Raw genomic sequence first — 20,233 nt, 5'->3', positions numbered from 1 at the left:
TACCAGGTGCCAACGGGTGTTTTGTGTCAGACAATAGGGTTGTATAGGCGAGGCTGTTTGATTCCATTGCTGAAAAGTTTTGATTCCCTGGTTTGCTAGTTTAGCCCTAAGCGCCCTGGAGAAACCTCACTATCTGCTCCTTGATTACCTGTGTCTGTCACCATCCCTCCGCATGATGCGCATGGTGAGCGGTGATAAGCCAAATTGTATATGTGTGGGTGTGTGTGTGTGTGTGTGTGTGTGTGTGTGGGAGGGGGGGGTAGGTGGGTAGGTGTTGGTGTGTATGTGAGAGAGTCAGAGAGCTAGCTTGCAGATGAGGAAAAACTCTTTGATAAAAAACACTTTGGCCTCGTACTGCCTCGTACTACTCGTGTGTTTTCATCCCCGTCTCCTCTCAACCAATAATAAAAAATAAATGCAGAAAATAAGCCACAATATGAGTTGTTTCCAAAGTTATTAGCGCAAACGAGGGATTAATTGAGAGTCTGTGTTTTCGTTTCACTCCCTTTACTTCAGGCGTGTTTGTACACACTTGGGTCCCCAGATCCTCCAACAACCCACTTGATTTTTTACCTAACTGCCCAAGCAGTTTGCACTGTCTCCCCAGTTCCCCACGGCGCACCCTGCACTACGCAAAGAGATTATGAACGGTGCGAGAGAATTATCACAGAGGTATAATTGTTTTGTTTTTCTTTTTGGTTCTGTTCGATGCGAGCGTTTTAGATTATCTGAGTCAACGAAGCGCGGAGCTGAAAATTGTCTTAGTGGTCCCTGCAGTGGCGCAGGTGAGAAACATTTCCCCTCTCCTAATCCTCTCCAAGGGTCTCCCTCGGCAAAGAAAACATTTGCACACAGCTAAAGTGTTGAGAGCAAAAGTACTCCAATCGTGTTTGATGCTTTATTTTACCGACGTGCTTAGAGTCAAATCGATCCCTCGTGTTGCTCAAATTTTGGCTCCGGAATGTTTCACAATCAACAGTGGCTACGCTAATGTGGCTAACGACGCTGCATCCGTCAGCTGCCCTGGCTATTGGAGGTCGGCATTAGGGGTTAAGACCATTGCTCCTCCCGTTGCCAATGCTTGAGCGGCACTGGATTTATATTTGTTGTCCATTCAGTGCAGCCGGTATCATACCATGGGGTTTAGCTGCTGTGACTAGCATCGGTGCACACACTCAATCACTTCTTGTTTCACCCCGGGTGAGGTGAGGCTTGCTGCGTTCCGGAGACTGAGGTGTGAGTGTGACACCGGGACGATGACGGAGGAATAACAACAACTAGCCTCAGATGAGAACAGCACTTCTCCTGACATCGCCCCTGATCGAAAGAGGAGGTGGAGAGGGGAAATATCAAGAGATGGTGAGGGGTTGTTGGATGAGAGAAACAGCAAGATGATCAGAGAGAGATAGAGAGAGATAAACGCAGAGAGAGAGATGATTTAGATGAATTTCTATACCAAGCTTCAATCAATATAGGAATTCATCAATATGCTTCTTTAATGTGTGTGTGTGTGTGTGTGTGTGTGTGTGTGTGTGTGTGTGTGTGTGTGTGTGTGTGTGTGTGTGTGTGTGTGTGTGTGTGTCCGTGCGTGCTGGAGTGTGTGTGTAAGAGCCTGTGTGTGAGTGTGCGCGTGGGTGTGTGTTAGTATGCCTACTGGGTACAAGAGGAGATGACAAATACTTACGAAAATGTGTTATTGTGCTTGTGAGATTTTGTATGTGTGTTTGTGTATGTGTGTGTGCGTGTTGGTGTGAATTCTATTTTCATCTTGATCTCAGCTCTAGATACATTTTAGCTTTTACAAAACAAATATGGCTGCCGTCTCCCATCATGGTGTTCCTGAGATTACTTATTTCTTTGCAGCATGTTCCAATACCATAAAAGATTGCTCTTGGGTGATGAAAAGATATCTGTTTGTGTGTGTGTGTGTGTGTGTGTGTGTGTGTGTGTGTGTGTGTGTGTCTGCCTGTGTTTGTGTGTGTGTGCCTGTGTTTGCTTGTGTCTGTGTGTGTGTGTGTGTGTGTGTGTGTGTGTGTGTGTGTGTGCCTGCAATAACAATGATTCATATGGTTTGCTGTCCTCTGCTGCCCTCCCAAGTGCCTTGGTCAGGCCCCCCTCACTTCCCTGCCTCCATTCTACAAACCCTCCATCTATCCCTCCATCTAACTCTCCTTCTATCCCTTCATCCATCCCTCCAGCCATCCCTCCATCCATCCCTTCCTCTGCGCCTCTCTCCCAGCGTGTGTACTGTTATATTGGAACCTGCCTGGGACTACAAAGTGTGTGTGCTTATAAATCCTGTAGAGATATGGAAGCGCAGTTGCACTCGTTATTTATCAGACCCCATAAGCAGAAAGCAAACTATTGGTCTCATAAAAAGCATTTTCTGATGATTTTTTCAGCGAGATGCTAGCTCGCTGGCTTTTATGTTTTCCCATCAGTGGCACTCCTGGCAAAGACATTGTCAAGTTGAAAAACAAAACAGCCACTTTGATGAAGCCACTTGTGAAAATGGATTTACGAATTGACTGAAACAAAAGTTAGTTTACGATGCAGAAAATTTCTTGAATCTATATTCATTTATATCATCGTTGAAAAATGTAATGAGAAATGAAAATTTAAAAGTGAATCAATATTTTAAAGCAATTTATATTCTACATAGATAAAAAAAACTGCCCTTGAATAGCTGCCTCGTCAGAAATGGGTATAAAAGATTATTCCTGCTGTTGTTTTGCTGGTGGTCAAGGATAATGACCTCTGGCCCCTAGGTCGCAGATAACATTCCTTTTATGCTGAAGAATAAGCAAACAGACTGCTGCTTTTTCATAGGGAAATCAAAATGTCAAAAGCAATTTGTACAAGCCACTGCTGAATAAAGGGATTTTTTGAGTTACTCCATCACAGATCATCTCTTAACCTAAATCGGTTCATACAAATTTTGATTTAACGACAATACAGGTGCAGCCGACCTTCAGTGGTAGTCTATGCATGGCAAACGCTAAGCTGACCCAATTCGTGTGAGCTTTTGAAGTCCAATCGGAGTATCTATGAATACAGAGCACATATTCTCCCAGAGAGAGAGAGAGAGAGAGAGAGAGAGAGAGAGAGAGAGAGATGCTTCAGGATAAAGTTACTGCCAGATAGGTTAGGGGTGATAAAGCTGCAAGACGAAAAAGGCTATTAACAATAATTTTTTATTTAGTTGGTTATAAAGTTCCACACACATTATTGGCTGATTATTGCTCAAAACTAGCTAGCTAGCTAGTCATGTTTGTTGTGGGACTGGCTTTGAATGGAGCCTGAAGGGAGGGGTAAAATAAATTCAGTTGGATATTTTCCAAATCGAGCTTACTCTGGCTGGTTCCTCCAATGTTGCCTACCCTAGCTTTAAGGATTATAAGGACAATTATCCCTTCAATACTCAGTTAACAAACCCACTGTCAGTTTGTATGTAATAATGAAACTTGTGTACAACATTTCTGTATTTGTTATAAATGTATTGTAATTGCTATTGCAGAAATTGGATGACAAGATAAGGATTTAATGGTTGCTATAACTCGCCAATGAATGTTTTGTTTCAAACATGTTCTCTTAAAATCGTTACGAGCTCATCTGGGCCAAAGGCGCACAGTAAGACACCCAGGGCAAAAACATCATTACAAAAGAGAATCCACACAGACACTGCGAATAATGATATAAATAACTGTTCCACTTGAATGGGTTTGCGGTACTCTCACATGACAGCTCTTTCATTCTGACCCTCACAGCCACACGCATGTTGACCACAATACTGTTTTACACGCAAACACACACACAAAAACACATAGGAATGGGCTCCATGTGAGGTCTCAAATTTGCCCTGAACATCACTGTCTCTCAGTTTAAAGTCAGGATGTAGTGTAGGAGTGACAGGGGGAGAGCTGGCTGTAAAACACATATGAAGGAAAAAGGGGACGCGTCACCACTGTGACTATGGGAAAAATGACAACCAGATTCCCATCTTCCCATCAAGTGCCAATCAAATTTCTTTCCCATTCTCTCTCTCTCTCTCTCTCTCTCTCTCTCTCTCTCTCCGTGTGTGTCTCTCTCAGTGAGTGTCTCGTTCCTCTCCTTGACTATGTACGTCCCTCAGCTGTCATCGCAATGCTAATCAATCACAAACAGAGCTTGCCCACACCCTCAGTAGTTTCATTAGAAATCTATTAATAACAATGAGATGCACTGCATTCATTCTCTCTAGCGCTCCTTGACTCTCTATTTCTCTCTCTCGCAAGCTTTCTATCTATTTTTCTATGTCGTCATCTTTAGCTTTCGTTTCCGTTGTCAACCTTCCAAGTTGATTTTTGTATCTTGTCCTTTCTTGCCAAACTTCGGTCTCTTTCTATTTTTCTATGTCTATAGCCGTCTGTTCTTGGCAACAACTTCTCCCATTGATTTTTTTTCTCACTAGCCATCTCTCTCTCACTCTCTCTCTCTCTCTCTCTTTTCTGCTATGTGCTCGTCTTTTCTAGACTATCTACATTGATTTTTGTCACTCCTCCAATGTGATCATCCGAAGCAACCTTTTCGCTGTGATGACGTTCATTTTTTGTTTTTGACACTGCTTATCGTTCTGAGGCGAGGATTGTTTTGTCCCCGTTCACCCACATGCCAATTAAAGTCATGCATTCGGGCAATTCATCAGCACTCCATTTAACCCCTTTCTTAAGAGGTGAGTCCCTCTGAGAGTCTTGATCAGTGGATAAAGATGACCAATGAAGCTAGTCACAGTCACATGACATGCCATTTATTTGTAAAGTATCTAATGCTGAACAATAAAGATTTTATTTACCATCAAAAGCAGAGCCATTCCACTCCACTAACCAGTAAGTTGTCAAATCTCAAATCCAACCGTTTAATACAACTTTCTCAGGTTGTACATTTTAAAAAAATTGCTTGGATTGGTGTTTAGAATAGTTCATATTTCCTTGTCAAATACAATTGAAAGAACAATAAAGCAGCCACTATGAGGTGTGCAAACACATTCTAAAATCTGATTTTCACCACCATCTACTTTCCCCCACCTATATGGACCACCACAACAATATGTAGACAATGGACCATCAAGGCCTGTGGGTGGGAACCTACCGTATGAATGCTGGTGTTCCTTTTGTTTTGAGTTGCATTCAACATCAGCGGTGATGTAGGTGGGGAAGGCTGGGAGGTCTCTGTTGCTATCCAGACTCTGCCTAACAGCCAGTAACTAAGCTGTCAACTCACTGGTGTACTCATTTACTGAGAAGACAGAGATGACAACCTTCACTTATCTTAGGGGGGGCAGACTAGTATTTTCCTCTTATGCAATATATATAAATATATATATTGTTTTTTTTTGTTTTTATCCCCCCCCCCCAATACATACCCTCCCTCCCTTCCTCTCCTCCCACCTCCCCTCTGCTCCTCCATTCTGCCATTTGTTGTCATGCATCAAGTCAGATGAAACGTGCCTTCCGGTTTTGTTTCAGTTACTCTTGGACACGCTTTGCCATTGTCATTCAATTTCCACTTCCCTATTCACTTTTCTGACTCCTTTCTCACTCTGCCATTTTCTTCATGCCTCCATCAGTTTGTCATTTGTCATGCATATGAGAGCCAGTGGGAGTCACTTTATTCTGTCTGTATGCTAATCAACTCATGGCTGTATTTGTATGTATTGTAGTGTAAAAAGGCCCAGGAAAATTAAGAGCTACATCATGTCTATGTACCTAATGCAACATACTACTAAATATATTTAGAGGGACAAGTTGAACGAATCTTAGAAGCTGTTCTTGGAGGGTGCGGTATCTGGCTACCATAGGAAAGCAGGGATCACATCATAACTTGATCCTCATTGTGTGTGGTTTATAGCGTCTCGGCGTGCAGCGACACTGCGACACGGTGTTGTCGACAAACGCTCACATCTCCTTCTTCTCTGTTTTATTTGTCCTTTTATTTAATCTACACAGTTCATGGTTTGTATGAATCAATTAGAATGTTGATCATTTCTCGGGTATTTCATTCTTCGTTCATTCCTTGGTACTGTCGGTCAGCTATTGTGGTGTGATCGTTCGACCATCAAGGCTGCTGCCATAAAGTTACCATGGCAACGGCTAGGCTGTTAAGTAATGGCCACTGCGGAGAGAGCTGGTAGGCAGAAATGGAGCACACAGGGAAAGATGAGCGAACAAACACACACACACATACTGCACACGCACACACGCAGACACGTACACACTCATTCTCATTTTGTTTAACAGCCAGTGGGAGAGTTCAAGTCATTATGGATCTCCCTCGTCAGTCAATGATCTTAAAGCACAATGGTGATAACTCCTTAAACACACAACATGTCAACGTTGACACACACAGTCTTTGAAATAAGAAAACTTGATCCCAACAAAAGTCTCATGCACCAACAAACGTTGACACAAATGTCTCAAATGCTGAAGAAAGCAGACGCACACGTCATATGCATATCTGTTTCACATACAAGGTTCATGTGACGACAACAGTTAAATCAGGAGAGATATAAAATACACCCCAACACTTGTTGACAAAAACACATTTGGCGCTTAGACACCCATCAAAATACTTCATGATGAATCCATGACATATGCAGATGAAGCTTAGTACCGGAGGTTCAGGGGATGGTGGCAACTGTACTTGTTAATGCATAAGGTCCCAGCTCTGATTTATTCTCATTGATAGTTTATTTCTGAATCCTAAATGGTAGTTGTTGCTGTTGAATATTTGTTCAGTTGAAGTGGAGAGAGAGAGAGAGAGAGAGAGAGAGAGAGAGAGAGAGAGAGAGAGAGAGAGAGAGAGAAATTTGTTATCTCGTCATTTGTTGGAGATGTTAAAAACAAGAATGGCTTGTTTTATCCTGGCAGCAGTTTTGTTCATTCAATGGATGAGAATCCCTGTCAATATTGTTTTAGAATTATTTTCTTATTTAGTCAACATGTTGTCAAGAGACATCCACTGAGATGTAACTTGTCATCTTCCTTCAGATCTATCTGTGATAAGGCAATTAAAATTCCATTTCAAGCCGCAGATACAAGCACTTACAGGCTTTTCTCTTCACCTCATCATGTAGCACTTCTGTAGTCCCACAACCACAAACAAATGTGTTTTTCTCCCTGTTGTAACTGGGGAAATATGCTTCTTCTTCTCATACAAATGACTTGTTAGACATTGCATGGCATCCAACGATGACTTGTGTTCACAAAACATGACCTATTCAATTTTATAGGTCAGAGTGTGTTTTATTCTGTGTCATTACGGCAAGAGAAATCCATCTATTTCTGAAAGTGCATTTGCGTTCCTGTGTGTGTGTGTGTGTGTGTGTGTGTCTGTGTGTCTGTGTGTCTGTGTGTGTGCGCGTAATGAAACAATTCAATTTCTAACACTTTATTTCAGGGATTTCAACAACTTTGAAAGTTGAAGTCCGATTTGTGCCAACATTTTAAGCACAATTTTTTTATATGAAAAAGATAATATAATTATTTTGATTCATAAGGTGTCAGTGTAGCACCATCCCAAACTGAACTTCAACTTTACACACAGGTAGCGGATCAAATGCCACAGAGATTTTTCTTTTAGTGTTTTTATTATTGTATTAACCCAAGGGAATTGTGGGTGGTGACATTTTGTGTTCAAATGTGACAATCCAACTCTAATAGATATCAAGTTCAAAGCCTTATTTGTTTGGTGTGCGTTTCAACTGCAGTTCTGAGTCATACCCAACTGTTTATCTCAGTCTCATCATTTCTGATCTGTTCTGTTGGTTCATCTCTTCTGGTCTGTTAGTGGGTTTCCTCGGCTTTACGATGCGCTTCCTCTGATCTGGTCTGACCCTGGAGCACTTCTCATACTTTAGCCTTGTCACCAACTCTCAAAACACCAGAAACATTTTCTAGCCCAGCAGATACAGATAAGAGAATGTGTCTTAAATGAGAGTTACATGACTGTGAAAAGACGACGTTTTGGTTGATTTATATTGAAGACTTGTATCCCAGGCTATTGTAGACAAAATACATTATATAAGCTGTCTTTCATGCTCATTTGCATTTCTTGATTGATTTTAGAGTGTGTGTGTGTGTGTGTGTGTGTGTGTGTGTGTGTGTGTGTGTGTGTGTGTGTGTGTGTGGGAGCAGAGATGGTCATTGTCAGATTGTGTGAGAATGCACAAACCGACTTGTAGCCCAGCTTAGTCCCCAGGGAAGCTCTGAAACTAATAACCATCTGTCACTGTTCTGTAAACGTATCAACATATTTTAGCGTTGCTTGGAAGATTCATGCAGCTTTGACTGTCACCTTTTGTATTTCATGTGGGGAAATTATTACTTTTATTGGCTTGTGCCAATGGACGCTTTGGTGTCAATGTTTTGCTGTCCATCTCCGTGCCTGGGTTTTCGAGTGTCTCCAGATGTGTGGGGCTGACACACAGCTTTTTGAGGCTTTGTATCTCTCTCTCTCTGTCTGTCTGTCCATCCTTTCTATGTCACCCTCTCAATGTCCCTGTCCCTTGGTCTCTCTCTCTCTCTCTCTCTCTCTCTCTCTCATCTCCCCCCTCCGGACCCTAATGACCGACCCAGTTAAATAAAGTAGCTGAAGGCCAGCAGAGGGTCCCCGTTGACTACGACGCTCCGTCCTCTCTGCAGCCGTCACTCATGGGACCACAGCCGTGAGCCGGCAGGACGCTGGCTGTGGCAGCGCACGCTCACGCAGAAACCTATTAATGCTCGTCGTAATGACTCTGACAGCCTGGAACTAGGGCTGCTGGTGGGGGTCTGGGGAGGGAGGGGCAGGTTCTGAAAGCTGGCCAACAGTGCACTCAAGAGGTGGAAAAGGGAATGCAACAATGGTGAATTAAAAATAATTAAAAGAAAATAGATTTAAGAATTCAAACTGAGTAACGTATGGCGTTGTGATAATTCGTTTAAAATAAAATCGATTGTATCTGACGCTTAATCAAAGGAGACAGGGTTGGGTTTGATGTTTTGGGGACTTTCTGCCATCATGTTTTTGTTAAATCATGAAGACTAAGGTATTTGTGTGTGTGTGTGTGTGTGTGTGTGTGTGTGTGTGTGTGTGTGTGTGTGTGTGTGTGTGTGTGTGTGTGTGTGTGTGTGTGTGTGTGTGTGTGTGTGTGTGTGCACCTGTGTGGTTTGTGTGTGTGCATGTGTGTATTTGTGCACCCTGTTTGTGTTCATGTGTTCGCGTGTGTGTCTGTGTGTGTGCGCCCCTTGTGCCTCAGGATCCTGGAGCTGCAGCAGAACGGGGACATGGACCTGCTGAAGGTCAAGTGGTGGCCCCGCGAGAGCCCGTGTGACCTGCTGGGCTCCGGGCAGGCCAACAAGCAGCGGGGCAGCGCCCTGGACATCCACAGCTTCGCCGGCGTGTTCTGCGTGCTGGCAGCCGGCGTGGTGCTCTCCTGCCTCATCGCCATGGTGGAGAGCTGGTGGAGCCGCCGCAAGGGCTCCCGCGTGCCCTCCAAGGAGGTACGGTGTGGGGGTTGGAGAAGGGAGGGGAGCGACGGGGGGGGAGGATGGGAGGGTCCTAGGGAGGGAGGTTGGTGAGGGGAGGGGAGGGAGGTTGGTGAGGGAGGAAGGAGACAGATGGGGAGGGAAGAAGCGTGGGGTAGGGGGATTTGAGAGAAGGGAAGGAGAAAGGGGGGAAGGAGAGCGGTGGGGAGGTAGGGAGGGGGAGGGGAGTATGAGGGAGGCGGGGGAGGGAGGGAGATAAGGAGAATGGTAGGAGAGAGAACCTCCTCCCTCACTCTTCCCTACTGCTCCCGTACGGGAGACTATTTGGTTACGTGAGCAGGGGTGCAAGCTACCGCTTGTGAAAGTGGGGAATACCACTCCTTGGTCCAGGTTCTTATCTGTGACCAATAACTTTAACTAGAGTTGCTAGAAATATTGCCTAAACAGCACTAAGCCTCACATTGGGGCGGAAAACACAGATCAGATTGAGTGAACACAGGTACAGTCCAAATTGTGAAGGTTAAAGTTGCAAGGCCATAGCTGGACACCTGGATACAAACAGCCCAATATACAAGAATACCCGCAGGGACCATGAACAAAACCTGTTAGCTGACAGTCTGGCTCAATAGAAAAAGCCTTTACACGGGCATCATGGAGGAAACACATTGGTAGGACCCTGGGCAACAGCTTTTAACACGTGTCAATGTGATCATATGTGAGGAGAGACAGTGAAGACGTTAGCACTGTATAAATGGCATTTTTGCCACTGGTGCACTTTTGCATCATGTTCCATACTCCATAACATTAATTTTCTCTTTATCCCATTTTCTATCAAGCAACTAACTTCAACTGCTGCATCACACACATGCAACACACAACCGTCAATGTCCAGAATCGATGAGTGTCAATAAGTCAAATGAGACTTGTGAGAATGTACTGCAGGTAGCATTCATATATGAAGAGTATCTTATGGAAAGACAATTCCTCTTTTTAGCCTACATGGATAATTGTAAGCTCAAAGGAAGACAATGTTGCTGATTTAATTTGATGATTAAATAAGAGGACTTAATAAGAGGTCTTATTCCTTCATAATGTAGTTTACTGGTATGGTTTTGTAGCGAGTTATATCAACACACTTTCTAATGTCTCTCCCTCTAATCTTCTTAGTCACCCTTCATGCCTACTGGTCTGTTTACTGCAGATTAAGTAGTCATGTAAATAGCGTTCATTAAAACTGAAGAGTTCACCAAAGCATGGCATATCTGCAATGCAAATCAAGCCACTGATGAACCAACACTGATTATGTTGTTTATTCTTGGGGTTTTTTTATGCAGAGAGTTGAAGCAGCACGAAAAGGCATAAACCAGAAATCCACAAATGCAAAGAAAAGAAAATACGGAATATATGAAAAAGCCAAGTACTTTGGATCGGTCAGGTGCTTTTCCAATGATGTAACTCCCATCACTACACACAAGTTTCCTTCAAGTTAATCATTGGTAATGGGTAGACTTGGAGTTAGGACATCAATATGTTGCCATTTCGAAGTTCAATTTCAAAAGAAAACATAACCGCTAAAGCAGGGGGAAGAAGACGGTCACAAATTGTTTTGTGAATTGTTTTAACCTTGAGGAAGAGAGGAACTGAACAGAGCAGTTTGTCCCCATTTTTATCCTCGCGGAAGTGGATTTTTCAGTTTTTCCCAATCTCTAATTTCAAGCTCCATTAAGGATGAAATAGACAAGACGGGAGAGGATGCGTGTGACCCGCACTGCTGCTGCTTGATCTGCCGGCAAATCAGGAAAGATTTCATGCTAAAGGGTGGATGGCGCGGCAGTGTTCCAAAGCAGGTGTTTGAAGTAGATACCCCGCTATATCCTCTCCCCCGCGAGAAGCCTTTAAGGTGGAGCTAGTGTTTGAACCGACGACGTCTAAAACGATGACATGGAGACGCTGATCAACATCTGGATGTCTGGATGATGGCAGATGGTTTATATTTTTCCTCATCGTCACAACGGTTGATGTGATCAAAGTTACTGTGGTTGAGTCTATATAACAAGGGTGATAGTCGTTTATTTATTTTTTATTCATTTCCCAAAGAAGAATCTTAGATGTATCATGATCAGAATAGGGAGATTGTAGATTCAAAAGAGTATATCTCACACACACACACACACACACACACACACACACACACACACACACACACACTCTCTCTCTCTCGCGCTTTCTCATTTACTCACTCACTCACTCACAAACACAACATCAATCCAATGCCCCCTCACCATACTCCTTCAGCAATAAAGTCTTTCTTAAAGTCTTTGATCAAGCAACGGTGACACGTTCCATATTGTTTCTCACACACACACACAGATAACAGGGTCCCGGCCCTCCCCTCCCCCCTCTCGCGGCCCCCCTGCTTGGCCAGCAGCTTTCATCTATCATTCAGGCCAGTGGGCCCGTCTGCCACTGAGAGGACCACAAAGGACCCTAACTCCTCATCTTAAACCCCAGCCACATCCAGCAGTAGCGCTGTCGCTCCAGATAGGGTCATAACACTTGCCCCAGCTTCGCCCCCTCCCCCCATCACTTCATTAGCCCCTGGGGGCCCCAGCCCCAGGCCCTGCAGTTGAGTAGCCACTAGTGGCCCGGCGGGGGGGGTCATTGATATGATCTGAAGATGGTGTTCAAGGGCGGGGGGGCCCGTCTCTGGGAAGAAGCCCCTCCAGTGGAAATCGAAGGCATTGATCTACGGACAGCCCCCCAACGCGACCCGTTACTTCGTGATGAGATTCTAAATATGTACACGCTTCCTGGGGGGCGGGGGGTAGCTGACTCTGCTCTGCTGGTGGAGGAACAGGTATCAACCTTTTTTTTTTAAAGAAAAAGCGTTGTGAATCTATTGCAAACGGATTTAACAAAATGTCATGACTGGACAAGATATGCTTTAACAATAAACCTTATGAAATGAAAGGGAAGATGTAAACAAATCAGTCTGTCAATATCCAGAATCATATAAATATATATTTTATATATATATATATATGTGTATCATAGGAATGTGTGTATATATATAAGCAATCCAGAGCGTACGTGAACCTCCTTAAGCAGTCAGCCACGGCTAAGCCATCGTCGATTAGCGTCGGAAGCAATAAGCGAGCTAATGGCTGGCGTAGCCTGCTGCCGTGGAGAGCCATGGGGGAGGGCTCAGTGGACCCTGGTTTGTTTTTGATACTTGACCCCTGACGTTATTGACCCCATCACGGGAGTGAACACACCGCTGGCGTATGGCTCCAGACGGGAGCTCCACTGCCTGCTCAAACCACCCCCAAACGGGCCCGCTCATGTGGGGCTGGCAGATCGTTGACTCCACAGTCGTGGCAAGTGGGGAGAGGCAGGGGGGACATGGGAAGGGGTGTTACGGGTCGATACGGTGTTCAAAGGTCTCCGTGGACTTTTTTAAAGATATTTTGAAAAACCGAAATGAAAGATGAAAAGAACCATGTTTTCGTACAATGCCCCGTTGTGACGAGCAGTGGGGGAGCGCTTGATGACGCATCCCCTGCGGTGTGGGAGTTGTCTTCCTCACGCAGACGGACAGCATTGAAACCTTCCATGAAGACTTGAGAGAGGTGGTGCTCACGCTCTCTCCACCAAAACAAAGTGCTTTATTCCCCAGCATCACATTAAGCCAGTTCACGACATCATGTTCAAACACATTCCCTGAATTCCCTTTTAAACAGGCCTATTTAGGTCATAGCTAAATGTGTTGTATTACCAACTGTCTAATATTCGTTATGTTGAGATTTGGCATCATAAATCAGACATGGACTTAGCACAGATACCGGGTCCATGTTTGTACATACACACTAACATGTTATTGATTGGTAATTGTTTTCAATATACTGTTTCTCAAAAGGTCAATTATATATGTCCTATGAAGAGTAAATTATAATAAGTAGCACGCACACACCCAAACATGTATTCACCATCACACATGCATGCAACTGCCCTGTTAAGGGTCTTATTAAATGTCATATTGATATTATGGTTATCTTCCTTAGAATCATCAGTCCTAATAACGTCAATGCTTCCACATTGTGTCAATTGTGTAAATCCATCATACCACAAGAATGTTTCAGTTTGATTTCTTCATAATCCATGTTGCTTTATTGATCATGTGTTGTCTTTTTTCACTTCGGTGTTGTGAGTGTGCTTCATGATGCAAAGTGAGACTCTGTCAATGTCAACATAACTAAATCAAACCATTGGAAGGAATGTTGTCAAAGGCACAGAAACGCATATAGAGTAAACACGAATCAAAAGCAGACACACACAAACACACATAAACACACACACAAACACACGCACACACACACAAACACCCATCGGCACCAACCCATACATGCAGATGCATCCAGCATCTGTTTTCCATATTATCATATTTCTAGCCAGCTGTATTAGTGTTTCTGTCTTTCTTACGCGTACATAACTACATGTTCAACATATCTCTTCTTCCCATGCATCCAACTGTGCTTATGTCATCTTTGAGACGGCGTTAACTGTGGGCTGGCTGGCTCGTGTTTGTGTTTGGATTAACGCTTAATGTAAGGCTGTAACCATTCAGCCACACATCTAGAGAAACCTTGACAACTGTGTTCAGTGCACCAGGGCTCAATGTGCCAAATACATGTTAATAGGGGCCACTGGTGGTCTTCGTTTGCACCTCGATGCTTTAATAGTTGTTATCTGTACCTGGCTGATGTCAGGTTATGGGCTTTGGTGGTCCATAATAAAGCATATCTGTTAAGAAAACGACCTTGGAGCCTCTAACACTGGTCTGGGAGCAGGCATACATTCCAATTCCTAACCCTTTTGGAAAAATGTGAATGAAACCATTATGATTTGAAACTGCTTTCCCATGAGTGTTCGAGGCCCACTTGTTGCTTTTAAATGTTTGACTTCAGCTTTGTTAAGGAAAGGAAAGAGTTCTGTCAATGAAATTAATTTGTTAATATAACGCACGCTAATTCACACCTTCTAGGTTTCTATTCAGTGCCATTGTCAGAACTCTTGCGCTTTGCCAGCAGTTTTTGGGTCATGTGTGACATGTACTTTATCGATTTAGAATGAGTACTCAGTTTTTTTAACAAAAGCTACATACTGTGATACACAAGAAAGTTTCCAATGTCAATATTGTGTCCTTCTACGTTCACGGCCAACCTACTCATTCTGACTCTGTAAAGAAACCCTCTCTGTCAATCTCTGTCACTACCCCGGCTTCTCGTGAAGTCGATAGTGGGCTTGTTTTTTTACCCGCTGTTTTGAAGATAAGCACTTAGTGTTGAGAGGGGTAGAGTGACAGAGAGAGGGAGAGAGAGGGAGCTTTGTAAACATCTACTGCCCTTGCAGGTATATGATGGATGTGCATGTCTGTGTGAGGACAGCACAGAGCAACCAGCTTGGACTGTGTGCTGACTGACCGTCATGTCTCTTCTCTTACTCACCCCCCCCCACCCCCCCTCCCCGGACTGTCTGTCTGCCTTTTAAATAAGCCTCTCTCTCTCTCTCTCTCTCTCTCTTGCTCCCTCTCTCTCTCTCTCTCTCTCTCGCTCCCTCTCCCTCTCTCTCTCTCGCTCCCTCTCCCTCCCTCCCTCCCTCCCTCCCTCTCTCTCGTGCTCCCTCTCTCTCTCTCCCCCTCCCCACTCCAACCTTTCATCCGCCTGGCTCTTATCTCTGAATATCATCCCACATTTCTAACCATGTAATATCTGTTTGTCTGTCTGTTTGTTTGTCTCTCTCTGTCCGTCTGTCTGTCCGTCTGCCTGCACCTATCTTTTGCAACCAAACAAACGTAACACATTACTTGCCATCTTTTATTTACTTGCACTCACTCATCACTCACTCATCCCCGTCCACATACACACACCTACACATACACACACACACACACACACACACACACACACACAGCCGACCCACGCCGAGGGTCCGTCCGCTAGGCAGGCCGCCGACTCGTGCCCGCACGCCCCCAACAGCGAGCACCACCTAACCCTGGGGGGTCCGCATCACCACCAGACCTCCGTCACCTCCGGAGGCACCGCCCAAAACTCCACCCGCTACCAGCCCCCGGCGTGCTGCGACCTGCCCTGTGCCCTGATCGTCCAGCGGGCCTACGAGCCCTCCAACGCCTCGGAGCTTGCCCCCAAAATGAGAATGACCACCTTCACCACCTCTCCGCCCACCCCAAGGTTATACATACAGTAGGCACGGCCCAGGGGTCTAGATCAGGGATAGGTGTGTTTATAAAAAAAATAGGCAATCAGAGAATGTTATACCTTTGGCGTTTACGGCACAGTAGCGCTTTGGTTAATCGTAATTGTGTAAATCCGTTTTAGTTTTGCGTTGCTATTGTCTTATTCAAACTGTACGCAGTTCGGCCTTTTGGCCACAAGATGTTGCTATTTATCGCTCTTGATTTCAAGAGGGGCCACGTCTAATGAGACAAATCCCATACGGGGGCTTGTTAAATAAAATAAATTACATTAATTTAATCATATTATAGAACAGTTTTCAGAAAACAGATAATAACTTTAACACAACGTATGAAGCTATCTAATAACCATCTGCAAAACAGCCACATATTAAGGAATATATTGTGAACCAAGCGGTAATATTAATATATGTCAATATTTTTGTTCTTGATATTGGCCTACTTGTGTCCAAGCCCTCTCTGTAGTTTTATATTGTGGACGTTTTACTGAAAGAAGGTAGAAATTTACAAATTAACGTTTCTAAACCATACCGGCCCCTGTATTTGTGCACCAAACCCTCAGACCTTTTCCCTTTACTTAGCCTTAGCCCCAAGTAGTTTGATATGGAACACCAAATATAACTTTTCCCTTTACTTAGCCTTAGCCCCAAGTAGTTTGATATGGAACACCAAATATACCTTTTCCATTTACTTAGCCTTAGCCCCCAGTAGTTTGATATGGAACACCAAATATACTTTTTCCATTTACTTAGCCTTAGCCCCTTAGTTTGATATGAAACACCAAATAAAACTTTTCCCTTTACTTAGCCTTAGCCCCCAGTAGTTTGATATGAATCCCCAAATAAACCTTTTGATGGATTTGCATGTATTTTTATTAGTTTAATTTACACACCTATCTTCCACTCAATGTGACCTACGAATACACAATGATTGGTGTATGGATGTGTGTGGCACACAACGTTAACCTTAATCCTTCAGCACAGAGGACAGTGCCCTCAACCCCTTCCCAACCCCCAAACACTACCACACACCCCCGTTTCCTCCCCCTCCTGGCAGTACCTCAGATGACCACCAGGGGGCAATCACTGAACTCTGAACTGCATTTGAGCGGCCCAGACTCCCATCCAGGCCCCCCACACAACCAAAGGGTAGGGTCAACGGATTTGTTTGTTTCACCTTAAACATTGTGCTATGTCCTTTCAGCCCCTCTCTGCCCAAAGTGAGAACCCCTTGATTTCCCACCAGAATGAGACCTCCCTCCCCTTCCTCCCATCTTCCACTTTGTAACCCCCCGCCCGCAGTCTCTAAAACGATTTGTAAGTGTTGAGCCTTACATGCCCTGTGCTCCCACATTCCATTCAATCCACTACACTCAAGGCACACACTGGCACACAAACACACACACACACACACAAGCGCACACCACCACGTGCACGTGATGTCACATGGTGCACGTGATGTCACATGGCACACATGCAGGCACTTTGTCTGTGCGTATGCCTGCCACCAACTCTTCCTCTCCTTCTTTTAATCCAAACAACCAAATCTGCTCTCAAAAATAAAAAATAATCAACCACCACTAGGATCCATGAGGTCACTTCACAAATCATTCATCCCAAACTGCACTCCTGTCCCTCATACCATCCCCTGTTGAACACTGGCATGACCCCCGCCCCCACTCAGTGTTACCATCCTATAGACTATATGGATAAGCACTGCCTAAAGTAATGTTAAGTTGATGTCTTGTAGTAACTATAAGTGGCATAGTATATAAGCAGGAGAAGAATTAATAAGTTTGCTTAAAGTATAAGTAGAGATGAATGAATCCTCTGCCCATCAATATTTCTCCTCATTCGGTATATATATATGTATATATGTATATATATATATTAATATATATATATAATATATAACAATTGTACTATTGATCTTGCATGTATAAAGCAATAGCTGAATGGTAACTCTTGAATGGCAGTAGACCAAACACACGCCTCGCGCTGCATGGTGACAGTATTGGTTGTATTCCTGAGCTGCACTCCCCTACAGACCTTGAACAAGGTTAAGTGTGTGTGTGTGTGTTCTCTCAATATGCGAACTGCAGCTCAGAGTGTGCTTTTCTATCCCCCCCCCCCCCCTTGCTTTCCACCACACCTCCATTGTCACTTCATCCTTGTGTCACCTTTTTCCTTCCTCTTCGCTCACCTTCCTCATTTGGTTGTGAACTCCTCAACCCCTCTTTTCACCAAATGGATGCCACCTTCTACTCCTCCTCTGTGGTATTTTACACTTATTTCTGTTTTTATCACCGCCACTATATTCCGGACGGATGGATGATCTTCCCTGGCGTTGAATGCTATCGCTCTTCCTTATTTCCATACTCTCTTCCTCTGTTCACCCTTTCTTTTCTTAAACTAATCTCCCGTGTCCCTCCTCATCTTCATCCTGGTCTAACCTCTTCCTCCTGGTCTGACCTTTACCTCCTCCTGGATCCTCTGCTGCCAACCTCTCCTCTGCTGCTCTCCGGCATATGGCCTTTCTCTCTCTTCCTCCCTTAAAAACACTCTCACCAAATCTCTCCCCATCCCTCACCTTTTTTTCCCAATCGACCCTCCCTCCCCCCCACCCCGCCCTGCCCTCCTCTCCTTCATCTCCCCTTTTCGCCCTCCTCTCCCCCCTCTACCCCCTCCCCCAACCGCAGGACGATAAGGAGATCGACCTGGAGCACCTACACCGCCGGGTTAACAGCCTGTGCACCGACGACGAAAGCCCCCACAAGCAGTTCTCCACCTCTTCCATCGATCTGACGCCGCTGGACATGGACGCCCTGCCGGCGGCACGCCAGGCCCTGGAGCAGATCAGCGACTTCCGCAACACTCACATCACCACCACCACCTTCATCCCCGAGCAGATCCAGACCCTGAGCCGCAGCCTCTCCGCCAAGGCCGCCGCCGGGTTTGCCGCGGGCTTCGGCGGCGGCGGCGGCGGCGGCAGCATGGGTGGCGGGGGGGGCATGATGCAGGACCACCGGACTGGCGGCGTGGGGCCCTTCAGGCAGAGGGCGCCCAACGGCGGCTTCTTCCGCAGCCCCATCAAGACTATGTCGTCCATCCCCTACCAGCCTACGGGGCCCGGGCCCAACTTTGGATACGGTAACGACCCGGATAGGGGCACCTCCATATAAGGGTAAGGAGGGAGGAGGAGGAAGAGGAAGGGAGGGTTGTATAGGAGGAGGAGAGGGGGCGGGGGGGGGGGGGGAGGGGGGGAGGAAGGGAGGAGGAGGACGAGGAGAAAGGGAGGTGTTCTTGTAGAATCTTGTAGATGATAAGCAAACAAACTAGTAAGTAAAAAAAAGTATTAAAAAACGGATATCATTCTGAATATAGATTTATGTAAATAGGAACCCCTTTGTTTTGTCGGTGTCTGCTCGAGGTGTTTTGAGGGTTGTTTGTTTTTTGTACATCGAAAATGGCGGGGCGATTCCACTGGGGTGGTGTTTTTGTCCACCTGTGTAATAGCTGGTGATGGGGTGGTGTGTGTGTGGGTGGTGTGTGTGTGTGTGTGTGTGTGGGTGTGGGGGGGGTCAGAAACGGGCTGTTGACCGGAACATTTGCTTTGTCGTCGTCTTTGTGGTTATTTGGGATTTACTTTGAATCGAGGGTCTGTGTGTTTGGGCTATGTGTTTTCTATTCTTTCATCTTTTACGAGGACTACTTTAAAGGAGACGTACGGAAATGACTCCTGGTACTGTCTTAACCCCACCTCGGTGGTTAGGGCGTGCGCTACGACAGCAGGAAACAGAGAAAAAACTGTTCCTACAAGATGGCCAACGTTGAAGGACTAAAACAGGGTATCTTGACCTAAGTGAACCTAAAGTAGCGCAAACAGAGTTGAATGAGCTTGGATGCAGTTGTTTGCTAGAAACGTACATCTGACCACACATGAAGTTGTGAGTTGGGACATGCTTAAGTATGGCAACCAACTATGGACCTTGAAGGGATGATGGCAGTGCTCATTTGGAAGATCTGCCAATGTTTTCAATTCTACGCTGTCTTTACATTGTCTGGGTAGTGCACCCAATCTCTTTTCAATCGTTGGGACCGTTTCACCAGTATCTGTGATTCAAAATGTGTATTCATCCATGGGATAAAATGAAAAAGGCTGAAAATAACTAACACTTTCAGATCACTGGAGCAAAACACTGTTTCGGTGAGTTGGTTTGGAATCAGTTTCAAACGCAACCACGGGCAAACGTTCCTAACACTGTTGAGCCAGAACTCTTGCTGCCTCAGCCTGAAACTATTTCTGCCATTTTGACGCATTGGCCTGTAACTGTTTCCACCATTTGATGCTCATAAGTGCGATTGATTCTTTGTCAATCCCACTGCACTGTACCAGTGCTCACAGACCTGTAAGTGATTGTATGTAGATCAGATTTTTCATTTTTTTTCCTTTCACCTAA

The 20,233-nt window shown here is 44.9% G+C and overlaps 1 protein-coding gene across 1 annotated transcript in view; it reads left to right on the top strand.

The window, feature by feature from the left end:
* grid2 (glutamate receptor, ionotropic, delta 2) overlaps positions 1 to 18,955 on the top strand; it is a gene marked incomplete at both ends in the record, with an annotated part of 386,075 nt that extends 367,120 nt beyond the window's left edge. The window contains 2 exons of the mRNA XM_079730216.1: positions 9,275 to 9,518; positions 18,473 to 18,955. Of these exons, the coding sequence (XP_079586342.1) occupies positions 9,275 to 9,518; positions 18,473 to 18,955 (727 nt within the window). The remainder of the gene's footprint in view (positions 1 to 9,274; positions 9,519 to 18,472) is intronic.
* Positions 18,956 to 20,233: the final 1,278 nt, after the last annotated feature.

The sequence above is a fragment of the Pollachius pollachius genome (assembly GCF_949987615.1).
Source record: "Pollachius pollachius genome assembly, chromosome: 1".
Classification (NCBI taxonomy): Eukaryota; Metazoa; Chordata; class Actinopteri; order Gadiformes; family Gadidae; genus Pollachius; species Pollachius pollachius.
This window is presented reverse-complemented; position numbering and strand designations above follow the sequence as displayed.